The 21455-nt window shown below is 36.5% G+C and overlaps 1 protein-coding gene across 3 annotated transcripts in view; it reads left to right on the forward strand.

The window, feature by feature from the left end:
• Positions 1–21455, forward strand: part of VPS13D (vacuolar protein sorting 13 homolog D) — a 1255097-nt gene that overhangs the window by 1014651 nt on the left and 218991 nt on the right. For all 3 annotated transcript variants that reach the window (XM_053690423.1, XM_053690422.1, XM_053690424.1), the window contains 2 exons: positions 17117–17249; positions 18227–18422. In XM_053690423.1, coding sequence (XP_053546398.1) covers positions 17117–17249; positions 18227–18422 — 329 coding nt within the window. The remainder of the gene's footprint in view (positions 1–17116; positions 17250–18226; positions 18423–21455) is intronic.

The raw sequence follows: 21455 nt of genomic DNA on the forward strand, positions 1-21455 counted from the left end.
ACATAGCAGCTAATTGTTGGCTAATCTCCTTACAACATAGTTGATTTCCCTATATCAAAGATCAGTTCTTAGAGAGATTTTTTTCTCTTTTTCATATGAAAACCAGATACGATTAAGCGTGACTAAGAAGCTTAGAAGACAACTGATATTTCATCTGTTTCACACAGAGCAAATCCACATCTGTTCAGATATATCTAGAACTAAACTAATAGTGTATCACTCATTTGTTTCAAAGGGATGTATAACATTTCTTTTAGCGTTCATCATAAAGTGAATCTTAAAGCAGCAATTCTACATTTGTGAGTGTGGCTAATTACGGACAAAGCCTCTGCTTCATGGTTCATTGTACACTTTTTCATTGGCTCCGCTGCATCGGTTATTTTATCCAAACATGAGTAACTTTTCAAGTTAGTAAATACTGGGGTTAAGTAGTTCACCATGATTGTTGGGGTTGACACCTGTGTTCCACAAAAATTCTGGACAACCAACAGATAACTGGGAAGTGGGGCTCATAGTCTTGCAGTTCGTGTTAGCCATATACCTACATTGGAGCTCAGCTCATAGCTAATTTCCTTTAGCCCAAAACAGTTTAGAAAGAAACAGAACAGAAACCTTGAAATTCCCACCACATCCTCAAAACTGTCACCTCCATCATAAAATTTTACTCAAGACTTTACATCTGTAGCCACTGTCTTTTGTTCCTGCATCACTTCTCATGGTCATATATAAAAATATATATATATATATATATACACTTTCTTTTATAAGATGGTGACTGAACTTAATTAAAATCCCTCATGTGATGGCTCGCAAACTCTCTCCATCATGAAATAAATTAAATTATCATGTAAGCATAAATTATATGTGTATGTGTGTGTGTGTGTGTGTGTGTGTGTATATATATATATATATATATATATATATATATATATATATATATATATATATATATATACATCTTAATGCATTTGGAGAAAAGTAGTGATGCTCTGGAATTTACCTGTAACATCAAAGGCACTAATGAAAAGTTTGGAAGCCTCTGGTCTAGAATTTACACATGAATCTCCAATTCCAACTGAGGGAACATAATTGCTTTGCCCTTTTCAAATCTGGTGTACGTGGTATTGCAAAAGGTTTCACATTGTTGGATTGCATTTTAGATGCAGGGCAAGCTTTGGAATTCAATGAAACTGTGAATTTTTCTATTTCGGACAACTGCAGTGTGATATTATATAGACATGGCCCATCATTTCTGAGAGCAGGTGAATCTTTCCACTGACTCACTGTATATTTTCAGTCTACGTTGTTGATTTCAAAGGTCGTGGGTAATCAGTTTTGTCTAAAATATGACTATGAAAATGTATCATGATTATTTCAGGTGCAAGTCTGAATCTGTGTAAAAACTGCTTTCTACTGTGTGAACGAATACAAATAGCAAAGTGCAGCAGTAAAAAAGTGCACTGCCTCTGTCACATGATACAACAATACGTGCGCACCAAGATGGTGGTGCCCAGTATAATGATGCAGAGCTTTACCAACTGGCTTCTGTAATGCGTTAAAATAAACAAATGTTTTAAAAAGAGCTGCAGGCACCGGAGGAAAAACAACAGCACGATCAATACACACTCAGCAGTTTAATGTCCCTTAACCCCTTCCCTCCTTTAGGACGTTCCATGCCCTCCTAATTGCGCAGTGCTTTGGCGCCGCAAGGACGGCATGGAACGTCCTTGCAGGTGGGAGGGGGGTGCCTAGCGTCATAGGCACTTCCCCCTGAAACATGAACGATTGCGTTATTTACATTTTTACTTATTTGTTTGCATCGGAACTTTGTTCCGATGAAGACAAATAAGTCCCGTCAGGAAAGGGTTAAATAGTACCACTGTTTTATAATTGTTTTTTAATGTAGACATTTTTTTTCCCTCCTTTACTGACATTGACAGATCTGTTTCTTAACTCATTTGTTTCCCTTTTGACTCATTGAGAGGTTAATTACAGGAAGTATTAAATACCTTTATATACCCTAAGATAAATGTACCAGGCTGTAATAAATAATATGTCAAGTTTTTCACCCTAGGCGGAATATTTTTTTTATCTTGAATATAGAGTATGGCAATAAATAACCTAGATGTGAAACATAACATACATATATCCTGCCAAGCGTAAACAGACACTTGCTTTTCACTCATTTTGTGCTTAACCCTATTTGTTTAATTTGAACTATTCAAGTGCAACAGTAAGATATAATTGTATACAGTGATTCAAGGGTCTTTTTACTTTTGCAGTAATGGGAAATTATTAGAAAATAAATAGAAATTAGACAGGGAAACTAGAAAAAAAAAAGCTTTATTATAAAAGCAAAAACATGACTTGGGTAAGTGTGGGTTAATTTTTTTTTCCTTTCTGAAAGTTATCTGTTAAGAGTATTAGTTGTGTTTAATAAAGCACAGTTGGCCTCTCAATGAACCCGTCGTGACTCTCCAGTTGGGGTCATTCCAAGTTCATGCTGTGGACTTTTGACTGCCTTCTGTGTATGTGAAAACAGTCGGCAGCTCCTGCAGGGATCACTTATTTAGCCTGTAACACAAAACTATTGCCATCAGACACCTGCTGGGACAGCTTCACAGGAGGTCTTTGGGGGAAGCTACCAAGCTCCATCAGGCATCTGCAGAGATAAAACCAGCAGGAGCTGCCCCTGGGATACACAGCTAATCAGGCTTCTATACCGACTGCCCAGCAAGGGGGCTTCACAGATTACCGAACCAACATGCTATTGTCAGAATACATTACTTAGTTTATTTAACACTGAGCTGTGAGCTAATTAATTGATTTTTATTATTGTTGTTTGTAACAAAATAGAGATAGTGGTGCTTTTTGTTGTTTGCAATAAATCAGAGATAAGGGAGCCTAACTTAAAAAAAAAACTTTTTGTATAGAATTACAAACATTTGACTCTATAGCACCTTATCAGAGATATAAATACGCTGTAAAATATATTCTTATAGTTGCTTAAAGGACCAGTAAATACAGTCGATTTGTATAATCAACAAATGCATGATAAAAACACAATGCAATAGCATTTAGTCTGAACTTCAAATACTCATTTTGTTCTGACAAATTTCAGTTATGTCTATTTCCACTCCCCCATATCATGTGACAGCCATCAGCCAATCATAAAAGCATATATGTATATTGTGTGAATTTTTGCACATGCTCAGTAGGAGCTGGTGATTTAAAAACTGTAAATATAAAAAGGTGGTGCACATTTTGTTAATGGAGGTAAATTGGAAAGTTGTTTAAAATTGCTGCTGTATCTGAATCATGAGGGTTTAATTTTGACTTGAGTCTCCATTTAATACACTGGTGCAGGTACATTAACTAACCTTAAAATATGTAAAATTACTGATTATTTAATGTACACAAAAGTATTAAAATATTAAATGACATTAAAAGTATGATCTGTGTAATAAAGGGATTAGGAAATGTTTTAAATGTAAGGTGAAACTAATAGGAAGTGCATAACTATGTACAACTAAGGACTCTACCGCTTACTGCTTTACAGGGCAAATTAGGTTTATACAAATTTATAATTGTAATGTGCCAACAGATTCTGTCATGCTTTACAGGGCTTGCAGTAAATAAAGACAAGACAGTGAAGGCATTCAAATAATATCCTTAAAGGGACATTAAAGTCACAATTGCATTTTTATGATACAAAGAGAGCATGCAGTTTTAAGAAACTTTCCAATTTACTTCCATTATCAAATTTTGCATAGTCTTTTTATATGCACACTTACTGAGGTATCAGCTCCTACTGAGCATGTGCACAAGTTCACATTGTATACGTATACTAGTCCGTGATTGACTGATAGCTGTCTCGTGATACAGGGGGCGTCAAATGGGGAAAGAAAAAAATTTGTCAGAAAAAAAAAATACTGCTGATTTGAAATTCAGTCAGCGCTACGGAATTCTGCGGTACTATACAAATAAATAATAATAACATGTGATTTCATTGTCTTTTTATTATGCACTTGTAAATTATTCAATTTTACTGTATTTAATTACCTTTTAAATCACCAGCAGAGAGATATTTTATGTGTCCTAAAAGATATTAAAATGTAAGATCAGTATTTAAATTATGACCTTAATGGAACATTGTACACTAGATTTTTCTTTGCATAAATGTTTTGTAGATCATCCATTATATAGCCCACCTGGGAGTGTCTTTGTAACAATGTATAGTTTTGCGGCTCCTAATTGTTTAATGAGGGGGGTGCTGCTTCTAAGTAAGTTTTAATATCAGTTTCTGTGCATATTCTTCGTTATAGTAGTGTCTATTACATGCAATTATATTAAAATTGATGTATAATGTCAAGGACCAGTCAACACAGTAGATTTGCATAATCAACAAATGCAAGATAACAAGACAATGCAATAGCACTTAGTCTGAACTTCAAATGAGTAGTAGATTTTTTTCTGACAATTTTAAAAGATATGTCTTTTTCCACTCCCCCTGTACCATGTGACAGCCATCAGCCAATCACAAATGCATACACGTACCATGTGACAGCCATCAGCCATTCACAAATGTATACACGCTTATTCTTGCACATGCTCAGTAGGAGCTGGTGACCCAAAACGTTTAAATATAAAAAGACTGTGCACATTTTGTTACTGGAAGTAAATTGGAAAGTTGTTTAAAATGACATGCTCTATCTGAATAATGAAAGTTTAATTTGATTTAGTGTCCCTAGTGGAAAATGTATATGGGAAAATCTACACTTTACGACCAAAAATGTGTGGACACCACTGCTAATTATTGAGTTCAGCCACATAGCACATCCATTGCTTACAGGTGCATAGAATCCATCACATAGCCATTACATCTCTATAGACAAACATTATCAGTACAATGGGTCGCACTGAAGAGCTCAGTGACTTTAAAGGGACAGTCTACATCAGAATTTTTTTTGTTTTAAAAGATAGATAATCCCTTTATTACCCATTCCCCAGTTTTGCATAACCAACACAGTTATATTAATATACTTTTAACCTTTGTGATTATCTTGTATCTAAGCCTCTGCAAACTGCCCCTTTATTTCAGTTCTTTTGACAGACTTGCAGTTTAGCCAATCAGTGCCTGCTCCCAGATAACTTCACGTGCACGAGCACAGTGTTATCTATATGAAATATGTAAACTAACAGTTCATATATTTTCACCACCTCTAGTGGTGAAAAACCGTTAAAATGCATTCTGAAAAGAGGTGGCCTTCAAGGTCTAAGAAATTAGCATATGAACCTCCTAGGTTAAGCTTTCAACTAGGGATACCAAGAGAACAAAGCAAAATTGGTGATAAAAGTAAATTGGAAAATTGTTTAAAATTACATGCTCTATCTGAATCATGAAAGTTTATTTTGGCCTAGACTATCCCTTTAAGTGTGGCACATTACTTTTGATATTAGTCAGTTTGTGAGATTTCTGCCCTATTAAATATACCCTAGTCAACTGTAAGTGCTATTATTGTAAAGTGGGAGTGTCTACGTGCAGCAACATCGCAGCCATGAAGTGCTAAACCACGTGTATAGCAGGTAAAAAAATATCTGTTGAATCACTCACTACAGAGTTTCCAACTCCCTCTAGAAGCAACATCAGCACAAGAACTGTGTGTAGACCTTCAAGAAATAGGAGAGCATGGTCGAGCAGTTGTACACAAGCCATACATCAGCATGCACAATGCCAAGTGTCAGCTGGACTTGTAAAAAACACACCACCACTGGGCTCTGTCACAGTGAAAATCTGTTCTCTGGAATGATGAATCAAACTTCACTATCTGGCAGTCTGATGGAAAAATCTGGGTGTGGTTGAAGGCAGGAGAACTACCTATTTTTGGTGGAGGAGTGATAATTGTTTGGGGCATTTTTTATCAGGGTTTGGGCTAAGCTCCTTAGTTCCAGTGAAGGGTCATTGTAATGCTACAGGTATATCAAGGCATTTGAGATAATTGGGTGCTTCCAACTTTGTGGCAAGAGTTTTGGTAAAATGACTGCTGTGCCCCTTTAGAGAAGAATTGAAACGCAAATTTTATCCAGACCTTTCTTGTTGAGTTGCCTTTCACTCCTAGAACTGAGATCTGAAGGCAGCTTTAATCCAAGCACATTTTTGCTTTTCTAGACCTTGAGCAAAGTCATTGTTTGGGTAGATCTGTGCAGCCTCAAACATTCTTATCATATCAGTAAAAAAATGGTCTCTTCCTCTAGACCTACTGCAGTGCAGACTTACCTGATGCAGTGCCTGCCCCTTCAGATCCACAGGCCTTTCAAAGGTTAAAGGGACAGTCAAGTCCCAAAAAAACTTTCATTTTTCAAATAGGGCATGTAATTTTAAACAACTTTCCAATTTACTTTTAGCAACAATTTTGCTTTGTTCTCTTGGTATTCTAGTTGAAAGCAAACCTAGGAAGGCACATATGATAATTTCTAAGCCCTTGAAGGCCGCCTCTATTTTATTTACTTTTCACAGCAGGGGAGAGCAAGCTCATGTAGGCCATATAGATAGCATTGTGATCACGCTCGTGGCTAGTGGCAGACACTGCACTAATTGGCTAAAATGCAAGTCAATAGATAATAACTAAAAGTCATGTGATTAGGGGCGGTCAGAAGATGCTTAGATACAAGTTAGTCACAGAAGTAAAAAGTGTATTTATATAACAGTGTTGGTTTTGCAAAACTGGGGAATGGGTAATAAAGGGATTATCTATCTTTCTAAACAACAAAAATTCTGGTGTTGAATGTCCCTTTAACTTAGAGACTAAGTGGTACCCTTTAAAGAAGGTTTGACTTTCTAAACCTGTGCTGAATACAATTTTGAAAGCTCATAATATATCTATAGCCTCAGCACATTTTAGAATTTGGGATGTCTTGTTTGCATGGATGCAACTGCACGTAAATTCATTGGATTCATGCTGTATGTTTCAAATAGAGCATTAAAGAGTAAAACTAGGTAGACTCATAAGAGCTCAGGAGTGTGCACGTGCCTTTAGTACTCAAATGGCAGCAGTGTTTTGAAACATTGTATAACAAAGCTACAAATAATGTTGCAAAACACTGCTGCCATAGAGTACTAAAGACACGTGCACACTCCTGAGCTCTTATGAGCCTACCTAGTTTTACTCTTCAATAAAAGATACCAAGAGAATGAAGCAAATTTGATAACAGAAGTAAATTGGAAAGTTGTTTAAAATTGCATGCTCTATCCAAATCATGAACGTTTAATTTTGACTTAACTGTCCCTTTAAGTACAAGCACTTTGAGGGTTCAAATGTTAGCTCTGTCTGCCATTACTGCTGCCACGTGGCCCAGTAGTCCCTTGTTATTTTTTGAAGACATGTTCAAGACAGGTAATGCATCCGTTGTGTTACAATAAGATGTATTCAGCATTGAAGTGTTGCTATCTGATGTTTGATGTGGGAAACATCAAATGTTTTTCTCAGTTTCATGAAAGTTTTTCCATTGGCTGTTTATTGATCTAAACAGGTAAGTGGATAATAGGTGCTGTGCTGAGAAGATTGGAATATGGATACAGCTTTATGCTTTGTATGTGATCTTGCTATCTTCAGATCTATCTCAACAGGACAAAATACTGAAGGCAGATGGGCAGGATCCTATTTTTCCTCATATATATTGCAAAGAATGTAATGCCTGGAAAAAAACTTTGATTTTCCTTTTGGAATGTTTGCTACAGAATCACAACCTATCATTTAAAGGGACATGAAACCCAAAAATGTTCTCGCATGATTCAGATAGAGAATACAATTTTAAACAACTTTTTAATTTACTTCTATTATCTAATCTGTTTTATTCTCTTGTTTATTCTCTCCTTTGTTGAAGGAGCAGCTATGCACTAATGCTTTCTAACATGGGTGAGCCAATCACAATCAATCGATATATACATGCAGCCACCAATCAAAAGCTAGAACCAAGGTTCTCTTCTGCTCCTGAGCTTGCCTAGATAAACCTTTCAGCAAAGAATAACAAGAGAAAGAAGCAAATTAAATAATAGAAGTAAATTGGAAAATTGTTTAAAATTGTAATCTCTATCTTAACCCCTTAATGACCACAGCACTTTTCCATTTTCTGACCGTTTGGGACAAAGGCTATTTTTACATTTCTGCAGTGTTTGTGTTTAGCTGTAATTTTCCTCTTACTCATTTACTGTACCCACACATATTATATACCGTTTTTCTCGCCATTAAATGGACTTTATAAAGATACCATTATTTTCATCATATCTTATAATTTACTATAAAAAAAATATAAAATATGAGGAAAAAATGTAAAAAAACACACTTTTTCTAACTTTGACCCCCAAAATCTGTTACAAATCTACAACCACCAAAAACACCCATGCTAAATAGTTTCTAATTTTTGTCCTGAGTTTAGAAATACCCAATGTTTACATGTTCTTTGCTTTTTTGCAAGTTATAGGGCAATAAATGCAAGTAGCACTTTACTATTTCCAAACCACTTTTTTTTTTTTTTCAAAATTAGCGCTAGTTACATTGGGACACTGATATCTTTCAGGAATCCCTGAATATCCCTTGACATGTATATATTTTTTTTTAGAAGACATCCCAAAGTATTGATCTAGGCCCATTTTGGTATATTTCATGCCACCATTTCACCACCAAATTTGATCAAATACAAAAAATCGTTCACTTTTTCGCAAACTTTCGGTTTCTCACTGAAATGATTTACAAACAGCTTGTGCAATTATGGCATAAATGGTTGTAAATTCTTCTCTGGGATCCCCTTTGTTCAGAAATAGCAGATATATATGGCTTTGGCATTGCTTTTTGGTAATTAGAAGGCCGCTAAATGCCACTGCGCACCACACGTGTATTATGCCCAGCAGTGAAGGGGTTAATTAGGGAGCATGTAGGGAACTTTTTGGGGTAATTTTAGCTTTAGTGTAGTAAACAACCCAAAGTATTGATCTAGGCCCATTTTGGTATGTTTCATGCCATTATTTCACAGCCAAATGCGATCAGTTTTAAGTTTCTCACTGAAATCATTTACAAACAGCTTGTGCAATTATGGCACAAATGGTTGTAAATGCTTCTCTGGGATCCCCTTTATTCAGAAATAGGAGACATATATGGCTTTGGCGTTGCTTTTTGGTATTTAGAAGGCCGCTAAATGCTGCTGCGCACCACACGCTTATTATGCCCAGCAGTGCAGGGGTTAATTAGGGAGTTTGTAGGGTTAATTTTAGCTTTAGTGTTGTGTAGTAGACAACCCAAAGTATTGATCTAGGCCCATTTTGGTATATTTCATGCCACCATTTCACCGCCATATGCGATCAAATAAAAAAAAATTGTTCCCTTTTTAACAAACTTTAGGTTTCTCACTGAAATTATTTACAAACAGCTTGTGCAATTATGGCACACATGGTTGTAAATGCTTCTCTGGGATTCCCTTTGTTCAGAAATAGCAGACATATATGGCTTTGGCGTTGCTTTTTAGTAATTAGAAGGCCGCTAAATGCCGCTGCGCATCATACGTGTAATATGGCTAGCAGTGAAGGGGTTAATTAGGTAGCTTGTAGGGAACTTGCAGGGTTAATTTTAGCTTTAGTGTAGAGATCAGCCTCCCACCTGAAACATCAGACCCCCTGATACCTCCCAATCAGCTCTCTTCCCTCCCCCACCCCACAATTGTCCCCGCCATCTTAAGTACTGGCAGAAAGTCTGCCAGTACTAAAATAAAAGGTATATTTGGGGGTTTTGGTGTGTTTTTTTTTTAGCATATTTACATATGCTGCTGTGTAGGATCCCCCCTTAGCCCCCAACCTCACTGATCCCCCACCAAACAGCTCTCTAACCCAGTACCCAGTTTAGAGGAAAAAAAATGTGTTTTTTTATTTTTTTCATTTTCTGTAGTGTAGCTCCCCCCCACCACCCAAGACCAACCCCCCACCCCTCCAAGATCCCTTAGATTATTTTTTAATTGGCCCTTTCTGACTTTTTCCCACTATTATTTTTTTTTTCTGTAGTGTAGCGGTTCCCACCCGCTCCCGCCCCGTGCATACGCCCGCCTCCCCCCGTGCACATGCGCGCGTACGTGCGCGCCCCCGGCAGTCCCGCCCCTGATCCCGCCCACCTCCACATCACACGGTCCATCGATGGCCGCCCACCCGCCTCCCATGTCAGCTCCCACCCACCAACGATACCGGCCATCGATGTCCGGTGCAGAGAGTGCCACAGAGTGGCTCTCTCTGCATCGGATTTCCATGCAGGGTTATTGTAGGATGCCTCCATATCGAGGCATCACTGCAATAACCGGAAAGCAGCTGGAAGCGAGCAGGATCGCTTCCAGCTGCTTTACAGACCGAGGACGTGCAGGGTACGTCCTCAGGCGTTAACTGTCTTTTTTTAGAGGACGTGCCCTGCACGTCCTCGGTCATTAAAGGGACACTATACCGAAACATTTTTTTTCATGATTAAGGTAGAGAATACAATTTTAAACAACATTCCAATTTACTTCTATTACCTAATTTGCTTCATTCTTTATACTTTAATGAAGAAATAGCAATGCACACAGTGAACCAATCACACGAGGCATCTATGTGCAGCTACCAATCAGCAGCTACTAAGCATATCTAGATATGCTTTTCAGCAAAGAATATCAAGAGAATGATGCAAAATAGAAAATAGAAGTAAATTAGAAAGTTGTTTATAATTGTATGCTCTTTCTAAATCGTGAAAGAAAAAATTTGGGTTTCATGTCCCTTTAAGGGGTTACTCATGAAATAATTTTTGGGGTTTCATGTCTCTTTAAAGGAGTTCTCTTCTCTACTAAAGACAATTTTAACATACCAAGAGAATGAAGAAAATTTGATAATAGGAGTAAATTAGAAAGTTGCTTAAAATTGCATGCTCTATCTGAATCACGAAAGAAAAAAATTGGATTCAGTGTCCCTTTAAATATCCTGTGGGAGAAAATAATCCTTTTTTTAAAAAAAAAAAAAAAAAAAAAAGGAGTTTAATTTGGCACATCCTCTTTTTCCTATAGTGTATCTGCCATTCAGCTCCCCAAATGGTCAGTTCTCATATCTCTGCTGGGCATGAGCAGATTCTGTGACACCACTGGCACTCTCTTCTCAAGGCCTGGTCCTGTATAGGCAGAATTGTGCACATGCTTTGTGGTTTATGGAATGGGAATCTAATTAAAGGGACATGAAACCAACATTTTCTTTTCTTTCATGTTTTAGAAAGAGCATGCAATGTTAAACAACTTTCCAATCAACTTCTATTACCTAATTTGCTTCATTCTCTTGATATCATTTGTTGAAAAGCATATGTAAATAGGCTGTGGCTACACACAAATGCCTCATGTATATTGCTATTTCTTCAAGAAACAATATCTGAAGAATTAAGTAAATTAAATAATAGAAGTAAAATTGAATGTTGTTTAAAATTGTATTCTCTATCTGAATCATGAAAGAAAAATTGTGGGTTTAAAGTCCCTTTAACCTTGCAATTTCTGCATTTAAAGTGGTTGTATGTATATATAATATAGTCTGATAAGTACTTTAAATTTTATTCTAAATTTAAAGGGACACTGAACCCAAATTTTTTCTTTCGTGATTCAGATAGAGCATGCAATTTTAAACAACTTTCTAATTTACTCCTATTATCAATTTTTCTTCGTTCTCTTGCTTTCTTTATTTGAAAAAGAAGGCATCTAAGCTATTTCTTTGGTTCAGACCCATGGAAAGCACTTGTTTATTGGTGGGTGAATTTACCCACCAATCAGCAAGAACAACACAGCATGTTGACCAAAAATGGGCCAGCATCTAAACTTACATTCTTGCATTTCAAATAAAGATACCAAGAGAATGAAAAGAATTTGATAATCGGAGTAAATTAGAAAGTTGCTTAAAATTGCATGCTCTGTCTGAATCACAATAGAAAATATTTGGGTTCAGTGTCCCTTTAAGTGTTTGCCCCTCAAAATATTTGTTTTAGCATGTGTAGAAGATAATTAAAAAGCAATACATTGTTTTCATTTTGTAATTTTACAGTTTAACATTACAAAATGATTACATTATACTTTTTTTCTAAGTGGTTAGTGAGCCACAGAATTATTATTTTTTACTATTTTTAATTTAGTAAACTGCAACAAATTACTCAACATTCAACAGCGGAAATTCAAATTGTTCTGCTACATATAGTATAAAAAAACTGCATCAACTAAGGAGATAGAAGCAATATTGTTTTTATAAATGTGATAGTTTAACATATATTCTCTGACTCTTCAAAATGTTACTAAATTATTATTTGAACTTATTGCAGTAATTATTTTATCCTTAAGGAGGGCAGTAGACAGAATTTGAGGCAGTGAACTTTTAACCTACAGAATATGGATTTTTTTCATACTTAGAAAACTATCTTATCTGCCATTAAATAGGATTTGGCATTAGCTAGCAGATGTTTCACTTTTTCTCTTAGTATTGACTGATCCTACTGTAACCTGCAGGGTGTCTGCATTCACCGCCATTGCTAATCACACCTGTGTACACACACTGACAGAAAGATGCTTTTGGGTTAATTTCAAGACTGCTAATCCACTTACATGCAATTGTAATAATGTTTAGTCTAAATGTTTAATGACTGCATAATCAACAAGTGCATAATAGAAAGACAATACAATAACAATGAGCAGTAAATATTTTTTTTCTGACAAATTTCAAAATGTACTCAAAATGTACTCGTTTTTTCTTTGCATAAATGTTTTGTAGATGATCTATTTATAAAGCCCATAAAGTTTTTTTTTTTTTTTAATGGATAGTTTTGCTTATTTTTAAATAACATTGCTCTGCTTTTCAGACTCCTAACCAAGCCCCAAAGTTTTAGGAGAATACCAACATATACCTACTCCAGCTTCTTCTGTTTGTGTAAAGGGTCTTTTCATATGCAAAGGAAGGGGGAGGGGGGAGTGTCTGATATTTCCCACTTGCAGTGGGTGTTCCAGTAACCTTTTAAACAGAACTAAACTGTAAGCTTCTAAGTAAGTTTTTAAACAGTTTTATACTGGATTTTTATATCTGTATCTGTACATTTTATTCTTTATAGTAGTGTCTATTACATGCAGTTATATGAACATTGGTGTATAATTTCCCTTTGAGTAAGGAAGTCTTAATATTAGTGGAAAATTGTAAGGGACAGTCTTGAATTGCGTAAGAAATCCAGCGAGCCTCCAAGCAAACTTTAAAAGTTATTTATTATTTAAAACGGAACAACATCATTTTAAAAACTTGGGCAGTCTTGTCAAAATTAAACTTTCATGATTAAGATAGGACATGGGATTCGAAACAACTTTCCAAATTACTTTTATCATCAATTTGCTTTGTTCCCTTGGTATTCTTTGTTGAAAGCTAAACCTAGGTAGGCTCATATGCTAATTTTGAAGGCCGCCTCTTATCTCAGTGAATTTTGACAATTTTTATACAGCGCTAGTTCATGTGTGCAATATAGATAACATTGTGCTCATTTCAGCAAAATGACCTAGGAGTCAGCACTGATTGGCTAAAATGCAAGTGGAGATTTTATGGTGGTAGATGTATCTTCCATCAAGCAGTCTGATATTGCCTTGCTAACTGGCAAGCTCAGTAGCTACAGAAAATGCTGCAAGTATCTAGGGAAAACATACCATAGGGAAGTTATATCTTGTTTCAGGAAAATTTGTCATACAGATTTGAATATCCATGAACACTTTGATAACCTTTCTTCAAAATAGCATTCCTGTGAGTTTTTAAAGAGGTAAAACAAAGGTCAGTAGATTTTAAGTTAGTTTTAGGGGTGTTCTGTTTTAAGTATTTGTGCTTTCAACATATTTCATTGTCTTCTGCCTTTGCAACTGCATGTATATTTCCAGATGGCTACTTTATATTAATTTAAAACGTCTTCTTTTGTTCACACACCACAATGAATTATTTTCATAAGCTTAAATATTGCTGTAAGTTATTTAGCTTGCTTAAGAGCTGAATAAATGATCAAACAGGATTCCTACATTAAAAGAACACTACAGTCAAAATTAAACTTCCATGATTCAGATATCGAATGCACTTTTAAATAACTTTCCATTCCACTTCCATTATCAAAATATGCACAATATTTTTATACGTCAAAGAAGGAGTGCTGGATGCTCCGGTAAAAAATAACAAATTTTATTTATTCATCATTAAAAGCGATTACATGGAGAAACTAGTAGACACGAGTGCAGGCGCAGCACTAGGGCTTACGCGTTTCGGCTATAGAGCCTTAGTCATAGCAATATTTTTATAAGCATACATTCTGAGACATCAGCTCTTACTGAGCATGTGCAAGTGTTCATGGTATATATATATTATATGTGTTTTGTGATTGGCTGATGGATGCCAGGTGATACAGGGGGATGGAAATTGGAAGAAACTGCCATTTAGCATTAAAAAAATATAATACTCTTGAAATTCAGAATAAGTGTTATTGCATTGTCTTTTTATTATGAACTTGTTGGTTATGTAATGTCACTGAATTTAATAGCCCTTTAAGAACGCAAGGTATGTTGATGCTGCCTTTACCGGAATCTTATAAGTAATAGTTGAGACTTGGAGATCGCCCCTATTTTCCTTTTGAAATGTTTCATAAAAACTATAAGAAATATTTTGTCATCTTTTTTTATTTATTGGTATTTGGATAAAATTGCATCTTACACATTCTTTTGGCAAATATCTATAGTTCTTTCTCACTCTTGTATAGAAGCAAACATCTTTTTTTCCACTTTGGTCAAGGCAATGGATCAGTCGCTTAACTATTATGATGAAATCTTAGGGTAGTGTTGTTAGCTGAGATCTAGGTCTCCTACAGCATAAACAATGAGAACGTATCTCCCTTTTTGCATGACTTTGGTTAACATGCAATAACGTCACTGGACATTGCCTGTTAAAAGCAGCAAATAATAAAAAAGAACTACTGGTCCTTCTTCATACCCCACAAGAAGATGAGGAAACTAATTGCAAAAGCTCTCTACCCACATGAATGCAAAGTAAGAAACTGTCATCCTCCGCGCCAGTTCATCTTCATCCATATTTCCATTTTCTTCCTTTTTTCTGCTATTAGAAGTAGACTATTTCTATTCAAAAGTTCTACTGTTCCTCCAGAATTAATAGTATTTTGTTTTTTCCCTGGTCTGCTTTGCAACCCTGAAAGCTTATGTTCTTTGTGTTAGCATTTTCTTTTTAAAGAATGTCTTTGACCTTCTGAGTCGTCCATTACTGGCCCCCATAACCACATAATTATTAACTTAACATTTAACAAAATTAAGACAGACACATAATCGTGGTATAAAATTCTGGCCACAGCCTGTTTATTAACTTGACATAAACTTAAATAACATCATAAATTAAAAAGTGCAATAATACACAAACCAGCTATTGCATTTCCCCATCATTACCATTAATGCGCTAGCATCACGTTACATAACTTTAACCAACCCAAGGTTAATACTTCATCCCAGACCAGGCCATCTTTTCCACTCAATTGGACTTAGCACGGCGCTAAATCCGTTCCATCCCCCTATGACCAGCTCCAAGGGACCCCGTGCCCAAGAAGCAAATTACCTAGCTCTGCCTTGGTCTGAAAATTGATGATGCTAGCACACCGCCCCCAAAAGCAGTGACATTTTACCAACAAGAAGAAAAAGAAAAAAAGGGGGGGGGGGGTGGAGGGAAATTCTTCAGGCGCTCCTTCCGTGACCAGGTAAGTAACTATACTGGCCTCACCACGCCCTACGCCGCCAACGACTTCCTCCTATCTCTCTTCCTACTACACCAGGACCTCCTCCTCCCATCCGGTCAAAGGGCACCTCCCACTATGTTCCCCCGTGTACAGGGCCCACCATTCCTTTAAGGGTTGTAAAAATTAGAAGATTTTCCAGATAGCTAGTTCTATTTTTATCCAGATGTAGTTCACATGACATTGCTTGATGCAGTTAGGCTTTTTTTCCTCCCAATCTGGTCTTTTAGATTAGAACACTCCAGTTGTACAAATTCTTGTTAAGTTTATCTTTTCAGTTTTTCAGTCTTTCAGATTTGATTTATTTATTTACTTATTTCATTTTATTAGTGGAATTCTACATATCACTGCAGGAATGTCTTACAATCTGGGTAAGATAGAATATATTTTTTGAGATTGCAATCAGTATAAGATCTGTTAGAAGTAAAGAACCTCACACATCTACTTTCTGTCTTTTCACTGGAAGTCCAGGAACCCATTGTTACCAACTTCATTTTTTATAAGAAAATACAAAATCCCAGCACAGTGTATTAAATAACCCCAGAATATTTTTTTTTATTTCAATGTCCCCTTAATTTATTGATGGGAATACATTTTGTTACCATGAATTTTTAAATTGATCTGAATTGTGAAATAAACAGAAAGTAAAACTCTTTTACAAATTATTAAATAGTAAGCATCGCAGAATTTGGGAGTTTTTCTACAAACAAATTACTTTTGCTAAGTAAAATTTTGTCCTCTTTGATGTAATGTTTTTAATGTTTATTTCAAAATAAAAATATACTTGAAGTCAGTGTTAAAACTTTACAATTCTAAGATTAGTAGATTCCTGTGGGGTAAAACCTGTGTCAAATTTACTGTTGTGTATATTTAAAAAAAAAAAAAAAGTAATCTTAAAGGGACAGTTCTCACAATTTTACAGAATTTTCAGTTATTAAAAGTAACAATACTATATGTATTATTTACAACAATTCATTTGCTGGATAAGTGGATTTATCCTTATGACTGTTCATTTTTATGCTTTATTGGTGACCCGTGTGCAGCCTAGTTTGTTGACAGATAGTATATTGTTTTATCACTTTTTTTTTTTATACCCCTTTCTTTCATTTTGTTCTACTTTTTCTATATAGTTTTGTTAAATACTATTTAATAACAAAAGGACCGCTGGGGCTAGTGAGTCTAAAGAAAAAACATACCGCACGTCCGCTGCAGTCAGCGCGCAATTTGTAATCTCAGCGTATGTGTTTTGTTAATGTATAATATACAATTTTTAATATCTTTTCCAGTTCGCAGGAACTCTTTCTGATGGCTTAGGAAAGACCATGGATAATAGACACCAAACAGAACGGGAATATATTCGATACCATGGAGCAACTAGCGGAGAGCATCTTGTTGCTGGAATTCATGGACTTGCTCATGGTATGAGCTTGTTTGTAATGCACTGTTTGAGTTTTTCATGTAGAAAATGTAGTAACTAAAAGCTGTCTGTAAACTACCATGTGTTTCTATGCCTAATATGTTTTAATTCTTACCAAAGTCATCCCATTTTTTATTATACTCATTTCAGTCTGATCCTAACTGACTGCAGGCAATCAAATGTGCCAACTAGCTGAGAGGGTTATGCTAACATAGTAGATTAGGTTGAAAAAAAGACCAACGTCCATCAAGTTCAACCTAAACAAATCCAATATACTTACAAAAAAAGCTCTAGTTGACCTTAAATTAATTCCATTCATAGGTAACCCGTTTAACACAAGCAATCATATCCCTGAATTCTGTTTCTAGCCAGAAATGTATCCAAACCATTTTTAAATGCATCTAAGGTATTGGCATTCACTATCTCCTTTGGTAATGGGTTCCACAATTTTATTGCTCTTACAGTGAAATAATGTTTCTTATGCAGGAGATTAAATCTCCGTTCCTCCAGCCTTAAATTGTGATTTCTTGCCACAAACAATTTTCTTGGAATAAATAGAGCTTCTGCCATCTCTGTATATGGGCGTTGAATATATTTATATAAAGTAATCATGTCGCCTCTCAAGTGCCTTTTTTCTAGAGAAAATAGAGCCAGTTTAGCTAACCTCTCCTCATAGCTTTTTATTTATGCTAAATAAAAAAAAACATTTGTACAATTGAAATCGTGTAGTGCCACATTAGTCTATACAGAAAGAGGAGTGCTCTACCAGGAACGAACAACAGCTCAGTATCTTGTTCTCTTTAGTGCACCATGCAACTAAATCAGAAATGAATCAGTAATACAGTTATAGGGACATGCAACTATGATTTCTATCATCTCTAATAGTGCATGCCCTTCTTATTATAATAATGACTTAGAAAAAAATTAGAAATGGTCCAAGAAACATTCTCTTTATATAATTATTGTTTATTTTCCACAGGTATCATTGGTGGTCTAACAAGTGTAATAACATCAACAGTGGAAGGAGTCAAAACCGAAGGTGGAGTCAGTGGCTTCATATCTGGCTTAGGAAAAGGTCTGGTTGGTACTGTGACAAAACCTGTTGCAGGAGCGTTGGATTTTGCTTCAGAAACTGCTCAAGCAGTGAGAGATACGGCAACCCTCAGTGGACACAGGTTAGTAAAATACAAAACTTGTTTTTAGTCATTCATTAATATACAAATGGCATTGTTTTAAATGTATACAGAAGGTTTGTGGAGGGCAATGAGTATGTTTTTGTCTGAAAGATGAGGTCTTTAAAACATGAGGGGAAATATATTTCTTTCCTAAGATATGGTGAGTCCACGGCTTGAGTTATTACTGTTGGGAGGAGGCAAAGAGCACCACAGTTAAACTGTTAAGTATCACTCCTTTACCCACAACCCCCAGTCATTTTCTTTGCCTTCGGTGCATGGAGGAGGTGAAGTTTAGGTGTCTGAAGAAATTTTTTGATTTCATCTACAAGCAAGTTTTGGGGTATAGCCTTATTACATGTCATTCCTTGCAGTCGGGTAGTGGTGGCTTTAAAGCAGTTAGGAACTTGTAAAGAGGTACTTACTGCGTTTTCCTAACAATTACTGCCCTAGTTTAGAAAGCCAGAGTTGGCTACTCTGTTCTTTCTTTATCAAAGGTCTCTTTTAAAAAGAATAGGTAAAATGTTTGTATTAGGCTTTATTTTCTGACTCATATATACTTGATAAAACAATACAAGTTTAAACTGAAAGTAAGGCTGGATTTTCTATTTCAGCAGTTTATTAATTTCCCCTTTGCTTTAAAATAAAACAATGCAACATTTTAAACTGTCAGATTTGAAAAAATGGTTATTTCTGGTACTCAGCGTACCAGGAAGCTATTTTTAGTGCCTCTCTGTGTCGCAGCAGACAACATAATGGCAGTTGCGGTCACATGACCGGCTTTACTTCATAATGTTTCTGAAGAAAAGTTGTTTTTTCTCCATTTCTGGGTGATCCGGTCTTATTTGTAGTGGTCCTGTATTGTACCTGCTCTCATGAATTCATGCTTATTATGTTTAGATGCACAAATTGCAGCTCCTATGCAATTTTGTTCTTCATGTCTCAAGAAAACCTTGCAAAATAAAGGTAAACTTTTTGAGCCTAATGTCTCTCAGGATGATGCTGTTAAAATAATACCTCAGCTTTCTCCTGCTATGTCCCAAGCCTCAATGGCATCACATGCAGTGCCTTGCGGTTCCTCTATAACTCCTAGTGGAGTTTATTTAAAAGCAGAAATTTCTGCCCAGGTATCTTCAGCTGTATCTGCGGCATTAGCTGCCATTCCCAGATTACAGGGAAAACGCAAGAGGAAATCTAGAAATTCAGAAAGTAAGGTGCCTGTCCTCAGTTCTGCTTCCCAAGTTGCCCTTTCTCATAAATCTGATGAGGAAGATACATCAGGACTTTCTAAGGGTGAAATCTCAGATTCAGACAGTATAATTCTTTCTTCTGAGGCTGAGGTGGTATCCTTCAGATTTAAGCTTGAACACCTTTGTGTATTGTTACAGGAGGTTTTAGCTACTTTAGATGTCACTCGTTAGAAAACTAGTAAACGTAATAGTTTCTTTGACCTCTTCTGAAGTTTTTCCTGTGCCGGACCATGCTAGGGAGATTATGTCACAGGAATGGGAAAAACCAGGGGTGTCTTTTTCCCCGTCTCCCAATTTTTAAGAAAATGTATCCTGTCGAGGACTCCATTAAAACCCCTTGGTATACTGTACCCAAAGTTGAAGGGGCCATTTCCACTCTGACTAAGAGAACCACTATTCCTATTGAGGCTATCTGCTCTTTTAAGGATCTAATGGACAAGAAGCTGGATACTTATTTGAAAAAGATTTATGTTCATCAAGATTTCCAATTGCAACCTGCAGTGTGTATTGCCACTATGTCTAGTGCGGCATCTTATTGGTTCAACTCCTTATCTGATTCTCTTCAAGTAGAGACTTCCGTGGATGAAATTCAAAATAGGATTAAAGCTCTTAAATTGGCCAATTCCTTTATTGCAGATGCCATTTTACAGGTTGTTAGACTAGGAGCTAAAACTTCTAGTTTCGTTGTCCTACCTCGCAGGGCGTTATGGTTGAAATTCTGGTCTGCGGATGTTTCCTCTAAAGTCAAGCTTCTGGCGACTCCTTACAAGGGCAAAACCTTGTTTGGACCCGGTTTGACAGATATTATCTCTGATATTACGGGTGGAAAAGGGTCTTTTCTACCTCAAGATAAGAAGAATAGGCCTAAAGGACGTCAGAGTAATTTTTGTTCCTTTTGTAACTTTAGAGGAAAGCCTTCCCCTTCTTCTTTCAAGCAGGAACAATCCAATTCTTCTTGGAAACCCAATCAGTCTTGGAACAAGGGTAAACAATCAAAGAAACCTGCAGCTGATTCCAAATCAGCATGAAGGGTTTGCCGGGATCGGGTTAGGTGGGGGGCAGACTTTCTCAGTTCTCTCAAGCCTGGACACGAGATGTCCCAGATCCCTGGACTGTGGACATAGTATCCCAGGGTTACAAATTGGAATTCAAGACTTTTCCTCCCAGAGGCAGATTCCATCTCTCAAGATTATCTGCAGACCAGATAAAGAGAGAGGCGTTCTTAAAATGTATACAACATCTTTCCTCCCTGGGAGTGATAGTTCCAGTGCAGGAACAGAGTCTCGGCTTCTACTCCAACCTATTTGTGGTTCCCAAAAAAGAGGGAACTTTCCGTCCCATTTTAGACTTGAAGTATCTAAACAAATATTTCAAAGTTCCATCCTTCAAGATGGATACTATACGCTCCATTCTTCCTTTAGTACAAGAGGGTCAGTTCATGACAACCATAGACCTAAAGGATGCGTATCTTCATGTTCCTATTCACAGGGACCATCACAGATTCCTGAGATTTGCCTTTCTGGACATAAATTTCTAGTTTGTGGCCCTTCTATTTGGTCTAGCCACGGCTCCTAGATTTTTTTCAAAGGCTCTTTTGGCAGTGATCCGTTCTTGTGGAATTGCTGTGGCACCCTACCTGGACGACATATTGGTTCAGGCGTCATCTTTTCTCCTACATTGGTGTGTCCGGTCCACGGCTTCATCCTTACTTGTGGGATATTCTCTTCTCTAACAGGAAATGGCAAAGAGAGCACAGCAAAAGCTGCCCATATAGCTCCCCCTCTGG

The sequence above is a fragment of the Bombina bombina genome, chromosome 8 (assembly GCF_027579735.1).
Source record: "Bombina bombina isolate aBomBom1 chromosome 8, aBomBom1.pri, whole genome shotgun sequence".
Lineage (NCBI taxonomy): Eukaryota > Metazoa > Chordata > Amphibia > Anura > Bombinatoridae > Bombina > Bombina bombina.